General features: G+C 42.6%; 1 protein-coding gene across 1 annotated transcript; it reads right to left on the bottom strand.

Moving 5' to 3' along the window:
• Positions 1-118: 118 nt before the first annotated feature.
• slc25a20 (solute carrier family 25 member 20) lies at positions 119-6,605 on the bottom strand. Its single transcript, XM_021570329.3, has 9 exons — positions 6,235-6,605; positions 3,820-3,912; positions 3,577-3,704; positions 3,364-3,454; positions 3,014-3,131; positions 2,279-2,351; positions 1,991-2,100; positions 1,112-1,236; positions 119-826 (listed from the first exon to the last, which is right to left on the bottom strand). The coding sequence occupies exons 1-9, from the start codon at positions 6,334-6,336 to the stop codon at positions 764-766; spliced, it is 903 nt and encodes a 300-aa protein (XP_021426004.1). The 5' UTR covers positions 6,337-6,605; the 3' UTR covers positions 119-763.
• Positions 6,606-8,799: the final 2,194 nt, after the last annotated feature.

Here is an 8,799-nt window from a genome sequence, read left to right as displayed (position 1 = left end):
GTCATTCATGCCTGTCTAGGCCTATTGTGTATCAGACCTTGACCCGAGGTGCTCAGTAAATATATAGTTATACACGTGTAATAAGATGTTCTAATTGGAAATTAGAAGTAGATCATGATTTCATTGTATTTATTTATTTATTTACATACATAATGACACATACAAACATGAGACAATGGCCCAATGATGGTTCTCCATGTTGTGGCATAAGTTACATCTGCAACAACCTTGGAGAAAAGTATTATTCATTAATTCATTAATAAATCTACTATCAATTTCCAACTCAGTGATTTGGTTACTGGATCACAGTTTGGAATGAGACTATTCAGGGATGTTTTAATGTACTGGTATGTTTTAAAAGCCATATGTTTTGTGTTTAAACACACACGCAGAGACACACAACAGAGAGACACGCGCACACACACGGCATACTAACACACATTATACGCACCCTGTGAAAATGTACCTATTCCCTGATATGCAGACTCACTGAGTAAGTAAAGGCACATGTTCAATTCACAAATGTTCTAATTAAAAACACACAAAAAACTAAACAAATGCAAGTAAAACACCAAGGAGTGAGAACAATGTGTGCGTTCCCCCCCTCTGTCCACCTCTACAATGTGTGCGTCTTTCTCAGTCCGTATGCCAGTCAGACGTTCAATGTGTACCTCTGCGTAAGTGTATGTATGTGAGTACTGTCGGTCTCCACTGTGTTAGTGAGTTCTGTCTCTGACGTCTACGCCTGGGGCGTGGACAGGGATCACAGACCGGGTGCTGCCCAGTTCAGGAACTTCATGGCCATTTCAAACCCAAGGAAACAAGCCTAAGGGGAGAATAGATCAATGTGGTCATTAACTGACTTCATGAAAAGTGTAACATTTCTACAGGCAAGGGGTGAGTGTATTATGACTGTAGAATGCAGGTGATTTCAAAGTTTTGTGCACTAAACCATACTGTTTATGATATGATATGCTGGGATTAAGTGGTAATAGGAGATCAGTGAGTATGGTGGACGTAGCATGTGTGAGTACCATCTCTGACTGGCCGGTGAGTGTGATGAGTTAAACAGACTGTATGTGCTGTATGTGAGTAGAGCGTGTGTACTCACTGCATTGGCAGGGAAAGCTCTGAGCATGACAGCGGTGAAGCCTTTGTACAGAGAGGCCACGCCCTCCTCCCTCAGTAGCTCTCGTAGAACGTCCCGGAAACCATTAGGGTACTTCCCTTCAGGGGCTGGGAGGAGAGAGAGAGGGCTCCAGTCATACTATGGTGTTTTACACAGTACACTTAAGGCTTCCCAACCCAAAACAGTTCTGAAGAGTGTGTACATATACAGAATTATGACATTTTGTGACGTTTTTGTTCACTTTGAACTTCGGTGAGTTTTTTATTTTGTTCGGCTGTCCGGTCACACAATTTGGTTTCTGGAGGCAAGTTGAAGTTCAGAGCCCGAAATCCACACCAGATTTCTTGACTTATCTTAGATTCATTCGGACTATTTTGAGGAAGTGTATACCGTCTACGGCGTTTCAAAATGGACAAACAGTAATATTGCCGCTTTTTTCCCTCGTTTTTCAAGCGAAGGTCTTTTAAGGGAGTATGCGAGCGCACTCGTTCGGTCAGGCTAGCCGGGTTTGGGCTAGGCGCCAGCCGAACTGAAAAACGCCAACGTCTTTAGTCACTCTGCTACTCTAAACCAAACAGACAGTACGGTTGGTAAGCTATATACTGTATACTACAGTTAGAAAAAAGACAACACAAGACATCAGGGTTGAGGTTATTTCGATTTCAATTCAGGAAGTAAATTGAATTTCTAATTCTGCTTCCATTTTTCCACAATGATTTTCTATGAGGAAAATGTAAAAATGGAATTGTAATTTCAGTTTACTTCCGGAATTGACTGAATTGACCCCAACCTGGTAAGAAATACATATTACACAGTATTTACACCAAAAATGGGGCTTAGTCAGAAACGCCAAAGACACACCTGTCTGGAAGCGAGACTTGAGTACATCAGGGGGAATGGCCACGGCCCAGTTAAAGATTCCTGCCATCCCTCCAGCGAATAGAACACTAGGAACACTCAGCTCATTGGGGCTGTGGAACAACCAATCACCAATTCATTACAAACAATACACACATGCCATGACATAAAGACATTACACAACACACAAACAATAACACAGATAAACAGCTGTAAAATATATTTTGTGGGGACAAAGACACACGTGCTTAGGGTTTCAATTGCATACACACACAGTAAACACACATTCACCTCTTGCCCTCTGGTGTGAGGAGGCGCTTCAACCACTCATAGGTCATGAAATACATCCCACTGGCTGGCACGTCTGAGAAACAAAGTAAGAAACTGTCAGAATTACTGGCAAAAACTCAGTTGTGTCTTAATTATACAATCACTACTGAACACAAGTATCTAGATAAAGAGTTAGATATCAGAGACACGGGTATAAGACTTACACTGAGTGTACAAAACATTAGGAACATGACAGACTGACCAGGTGAAAGTTATGATCCCTTACTGATGTCACTTGTTAAATCCACTACAATCAGTGTAGATGAAGGGGAGGAAACTGGTTAAAGAAGGATTTTAAAGAGTTCAATTGAGACATGGATTGTGTATGTGTGCCATTCAGAGGGTAAACGGACAAGACAAAATATTTAAGTGCCTTTGAACGGGGTATGGTAGTAGGTGTCAGGCGCACTGGTTTGAGTGTGTCAAGAACTGCAACGTTGCTGGGTTCACGCTCAACAGCTTCCTGTGTGTCAAGAATGGTCCACCATCAAAAGGACATCAAGCAAACTCGACACAACTGTGGGAAGCATTGGAGTCCACACGGGCCAGCATCCCTGTGGAACGCTTTCGGCATCTTGTAGAGTCCGTGCCCCGACTAATTGAGGCTGTTCTGAGGGCAAAAAGGGGGGTGCAACTCAATATTAGGAAAGTGTTCCTAATGTTTGTACACTCAGTGAATATTCAGTCAGGAAGTACCTCTCATGAGGGTGAGAGCAGTGCCTCTGTAGATTCCCCTGATCCCACTCTCTTTGTACAGCTGCTTCACACAGTCCATGGGCCCAGCATACTTCACCTCCCCTTTGGCCGCCTGGATCTGTACACACATAACATGTAATGTAACCAACTAGGTTGGAACCCTGGGTCTTCTTCATGCCACAAGACTGTGTTAGCCCAGGGAACGTAAGTCTTCCGGTCTATGGCAAGGCTCCTTATCACGTGAGTGCGGTTCACTGAAACGCATCTCCTTTGACCTCAGCCTGTTATCCAAAACCCAGTTAACCTAATCCTTGTTAACCTACGTTCAGTTCTGTAAGTGCGTCGCTCACCTGTAGGAGACACTTGATACGTTCTCCAGGGGCCATGATGGCTGTGGTGAACACGCCTGACAGCATGCCGGCAGCAAACAGCTGTGGATACCTGAGCGGGACAGCGGATGGTAATGCACAACACACACACACAAGCATACATCCGCCCGCACACAATTTCACCATACAAAAAAAAAAATGGGGAAGACACTCTACTATGGAACAATCACCTACGTAAGGACATCGTCAGGGGTTTTCTGTTGTAGTTTCTTGCCCAGGCCAAAGCCGAAGAAGCAGACAGCGAACATGGGTGTGACTCCAATGATAGGGGCTGCCATGCCTTTGTACAGGCCTTTGAACCCCTGTTGTAGAGAACATGACAGAGAGAAGGAATGAATAAAAGAGAGAGCAAAGTGTGGTGAACAAAGAAATACATTGAATGGAAAACCAAAAAGACATAGACCTACTATCACCCACCTCTTTGGCAAGGGTCTGTTTGAAACAATCAAAAGTGCCTCTATACAGGGGGCTCTCGCCAGGGCCGGGCACAGGCATGGTCTGAATGCGCACCTAAGAGAGAGGAGGATATGAACAGACTCACCCTATTGGCCTACAAACATGACATTACTTATGTATAGATTGATGTATATATTTATATAAGTACCAGTCAAAAGTTTGGACACACCTACTCATTCAAGTGTTTTTCTCTCTTTTGACTATTTTCTACATTGTAGAATAATAGTGAAGACATCAAAACTATGATATGACACAAAGAATCATATAGTAACAACAAAAGTGTTAAACAAATCCAAATATATATTTTAGATTCTTCAAAGTAGCCACCCTTTGCACACTCTTGGCATTCTCTCAACCAGCTTCATGAAGAATGCTTTTCCAACAGTCTTCAAGGAGTTCCCACATATGCTGAGCACTTGTTGGCTGCTTTTCATTCACTCTGCGGTCCAACTCATCCCAAACCATCTCAATTTGGTTGAAGTCGGGTGATTGTGGAGGCCAGGACATCTGATGCAGCACTCCATCACTCTCCTTCTTGGTCAAATAGCCCTTACACAGCCTGGAAGTGTGTTGGGTCATTGTCCTGTTGAAAAACAAATGATAGTCCCAATAAGACCAAACCAGATGGGATGGCGTATCGCTGCAGATTGCCGTGGTAGCCATGCTGGTTAAGTGTGGCTTGAATTCCGAATAAATCACAGACAGTGTCACCAGAAAAACACCCCCACACCATCACACCCCCTCTTCCATGCTTCACGGTGGGAACCACACATAGATAATCCGTTCACCTACTCTGCGTCTCACAAAGACACGGTGGTTGGAACCAAAAATCTCAAATTTGGACTCATCAGACCAAAGGACAGAGTTCCACAGGTCTAATGTTCATTGCTCGTGTTTCTTGGCCCAAGCGTGTCTCTTTCTTTTTGGTGTCCTTTAGTAGTGGTTTCTTTGCAGCAATTCGATCATGAAGGCTTGATTCACACAGTCTCCTCTGAAAAGTTGATGTTGAGATGCGTCTGTTAATTGAACTCTGTGAAGCATTTATTGTGTTGCTACAATCTGAGGTGCATTTAAATCTAATGAACGTATCCTCTGCAGCAGAGGTAACTCTGGGTCTTTCTGTCGTGTGCCGGTCCTCATGAGAGCCAGTTTCACCATAGCGCTTGAAATGTTCTGGATTGACTGACCTTCACGTCTTAAAGTAATGATGGACTGTTATTTCTCTTTGATTATTTGAGCTGTTCTTGCCATAATATGGACTTGGTCTTTTACCAAATAGGGCTATCTTCTGTATACCACCTCTATCTTGTCACAACACAACTGATTGGCTCAAATGCATTATGGAAAGAAATTCCACAAATTAACTTTTAACAAGGCACACCTGTTAATTGAAATGCATTACAGGTGACTACCTCATGAAGCTGGTTAAAAGAATGCCAAGTGTGTGCAAAGCTGTCATCTGTGATCTCCGCATGTGTGGTTCCCACCGTGAAGCACGGAGGAGGTGGTATGATGGTACGATATGCCATTCCATCTGGTTTGCGCTTAGTGGGACTATCATTTGTTTTTCCAACAGGACAATGACCCAAAACACACCTCCAGGCTGTGTAAGGGCTATTTGACCAAGAAAAGTGATGGAGTGCTGCATCAGATCACATGACCTCAACCCTCATGAAGCTAGTTGAGAAAATGGCAAGAGTGTGCAAAGCTGTCATCAAGACAAAGGGTGGCTACTTTGAAGAATCTAAAATATATTTGAATTTGTTTAGCACTTTTTTGGTTACTACACGATTCCATACGTGTTATTTCATAGTTTTGATGCCTTCACTATAATTCTAAAATGTAGAAAATAGCAAAAATAAAAACCCTGGAATGTTTTGTTTAATTAACCTTTTCAAATTGTACAAGCATATATGGGAGTTGGTTTACACATTTAAAATGCATATTAAGCACATACCAAGCACACAGGATAAAAAATAATTACTGAAAATAAATAAACCTTTTACAATGTGTATTTCTTACTTCCTATAAGTGGCTCATGCGATAATACATCTGTAATGACAGGTCAGTCACTGTCATACGGTTAATGTTGTGCGATATGACAGAAATTGACATAGGTCAAAGGTCTAATGTTACACTCGACCTCGCTCATTGGGTTAACTGACAGTCCCTTGAAAATGTCAGTTCTATCAAATGTAAAGAGCCACGACACTCACATCCAATAACCAACCAGAAATCTGTAAAGATACATGTTAAGTGATTACTTTGCTGAATTCTACGTGCAGCAAAACGCAATTAAAGTTAGGCTCATGAGGCAAGATATTATTAACAGCTAGCTAGATGAGGAATGAGCTATTTTGAGAAATAAATAATTACTTTTATGGTATCAAGTGGATGTCCAGCGAAGACCAAGCAGACACCCCCAAAGCCCCCAGCAAAGAAGTTCTTCCCTGGACTTATCGCCTGCTGTTTAGACATGGTTCTGTTCAAGAAAAGACAGCTAACGAGAAAAGAAAAACGCAAAATGTTGCGTTGTTACGATCCGTAACAAGTTGGGAAAATAACTATCTACCTAACAGGTTAACCCTGTGTCACCACTATCGGTTCAAATGAAAGGTATATTTCTTGACAGCCACCGTCGTGTCATCCAATGTGGACCTTTCACCCAGATATATGCCCGGACCGAATTGTCTGTTACACAATTGCTTTGGTTCCTCTTCATTTAGTGTCCGACCTTCTTCTTTGATGAGGTTTAACGGTGGTTGGCATCCAATAAATGTTGCATTACCGCCACCTACTAGACTGGGGTATAACTCCCTAATACTTTGCTTTAAATAAATAAATACCCTACCATCTAACACTAAACTCACCAAAAATAAATAAATACCATACTCCACTATTTAAATATATTTAGCCCAGGCCAACAGCCTGAATGGATGGGACACCACCACTTAACACACCATGTAACTCTTCTCACGTCAAATCTCGCACACCCAAATACCTCTCTGCAGCTGCCACCAAAATCTCTATTTTCCATGACTTACGTTCCATCCCTGCAGTACAGTTGATAACCATTGCTATAAATGCCAAAAATCCAATCTTACTGAAACATATATCACTTGTTGGTTTATCCCTCTGTACTGGTACAGATCTACTACTCACACCACTCCTCTCAGGATCCCTCCCCCTTGACCCATCATCCTCTACTTTCTTCACTGCCTCGCGTATGACAACTTCTGCACTACTCTAACCTGGAAACCTCAACCTGCCTCTCTCACACGGGACATTACTGATCCCCAGCCCCATGGGCACCACTACAATTAACCCATACCACTACTTTCCCCAATGTTACACATGCCTTTGTCTCATGCCCTTCTGCACAATTCTCACACCTAGGTATTTGGCATTATATTAAGATCCACATTAGCTGTTGCAAAAGCAGCAGCTACTTTTCCTGGGGCCCACACAAAACATGAAACATAATACAGAATGACGTAATACAGATCAATTGACAAGAACAGCTCAAGGACAGAACTACATAAAACAATTTAAAGGCACACGTAGCCTACATATCAATGCATACACAAACTATCTAGGTCAAATAGGGGAGAGGCGTTGTGCCGAGAGGTGTTGCTTTATCTGTTTTTTGTTACCAGGTTTTCTGTTTATTTGAGCGATATGAGACAAAAGGAAGTTCCATGCAATTAGGGATCTATATAATACTGGACGCTTTCTTGAATTTGTTCTGGATTTGGAGACTGTGAAAATAACCCTGGTGACATGTCTGGTGAGGTAATTGTGTCAGAGCTGTGTGTAAGTTGACTATGCAAACAATTTGGGATTTTCAGGGCATTGTTTCTTATAAAAAAAAAGAAGTGCTGCTGTCAGTCTCCTCAAATCTTAGCCAAGAGAGATTGGCATGCATAGTATTTATATCAGCCCTCTTAAGAACAAAATGTGTCACTCTGTTCTGGGCCAGCTGCAGCTTAACTAGGTTTTTCCTTGCAACACTGGACACGACTGGACAATAATCAAGATTAGACAAAACTAGAGCCTGCAGAACTTGCTTTTTGGAGTGTGGTGTCAAAAAAGCAGAGCATCTCTTTATTACTGCCAGACCTCTCCAGTGTGTAGGAGGATCCTCCCTCCTACACACTGATGCCACATGCCTACAAGCCTGACACCTTTTACAAGGTAATGTATTCGGCACAAATGCTGATATAGGATAATATCCTACCATCACTTTGTTGGCCAAAGATTCAACATCAAAACAGCAGACAACGACTCTTCTGTTTCTCCACTCACGCCACCCTGTCTGCGTCGCACCAAACGGCGAGCATCACAAACACTGGGAATCGTCAGCTTTCACATTTACCACTACCCCAGTAATCACTCCACTCAATGGCGCCCTTTTCTTGAGAGCAAGACAATTCACATCTCTTGCCCTCATTTGTTTAAAGTGGAGAGCCTGCTACATCTGACCAGCAGAGAACTTCGCCACACCCATCGCCTCCGATACTTTGCCCTCATTCACTTCCATTTCTCCTCGTCTTCAACTCACTCTGCTTACACTTTCTACCATTCTTCTTTAACAAACCATCTCCCTTTTTCCCGCCATTTTCAACCGACTCAAGCTCACCCTCTTCCTCCCATTCTCTCTCTTAGACCTCCTCTGCCTCTCTTTTTCCCCTCCTCCATATTCTAAGTATAACGCTCCTTATGAGAATACTGCAGTTCTCCTGACGTACATCTTGTTCTTGCCTTGTCAAGGGATGCCATTTAACCGCCTGTCACAATCTCTGTACAATCAGCACGAACCCCTCGGGATGTAGCGTTTCAACAGTGTATCCCATTTAGAAAGCCTTAGTGTCCAGCCATAAACACTTCATATTTCTTATAGGCCTACACTACAGTAAGAATTAAGCATTTCCTCTCACAAAA

The sequence above is a fragment of the Oncorhynchus mykiss genome, chromosome 17, assembly GCF_057628025.1.
Source record: "Oncorhynchus mykiss isolate SJ-2025 chromosome 17, ASM5762802v1, whole genome shotgun sequence".
In the NCBI taxonomy this organism is placed as follows: domain Eukaryota; kingdom Metazoa; phylum Chordata; class Actinopteri; order Salmoniformes; family Salmonidae; genus Oncorhynchus; species Oncorhynchus mykiss.
This window is presented reverse-complemented; position numbering and strand designations above follow the sequence as displayed.

Bases quoted from the DNA above. Each gene is read 5' to 3' on its own strand.
- slc25a20 (XM_021570329.3), bottom strand. From the start codon at position 6,336: ATGTCTAAACAGCAGGCGATAAGTCCAGGGAAGAACTTCTTTGCTGGG. The intron at 3,913-6,234 runs GTAATTATTTAT...CCTCTCTCTTAG, and splicing joins ATCCACTTGATACCATAAAA to GTGCGCATTCAGACCATGCC. The intron at 3,705-3,819 runs GTGGGTGATAGT...TCTCTACAACAG, and splicing joins AACAGACCCTTGCCAAAGAG to GGGTTCAAAGGCCTGTACAA.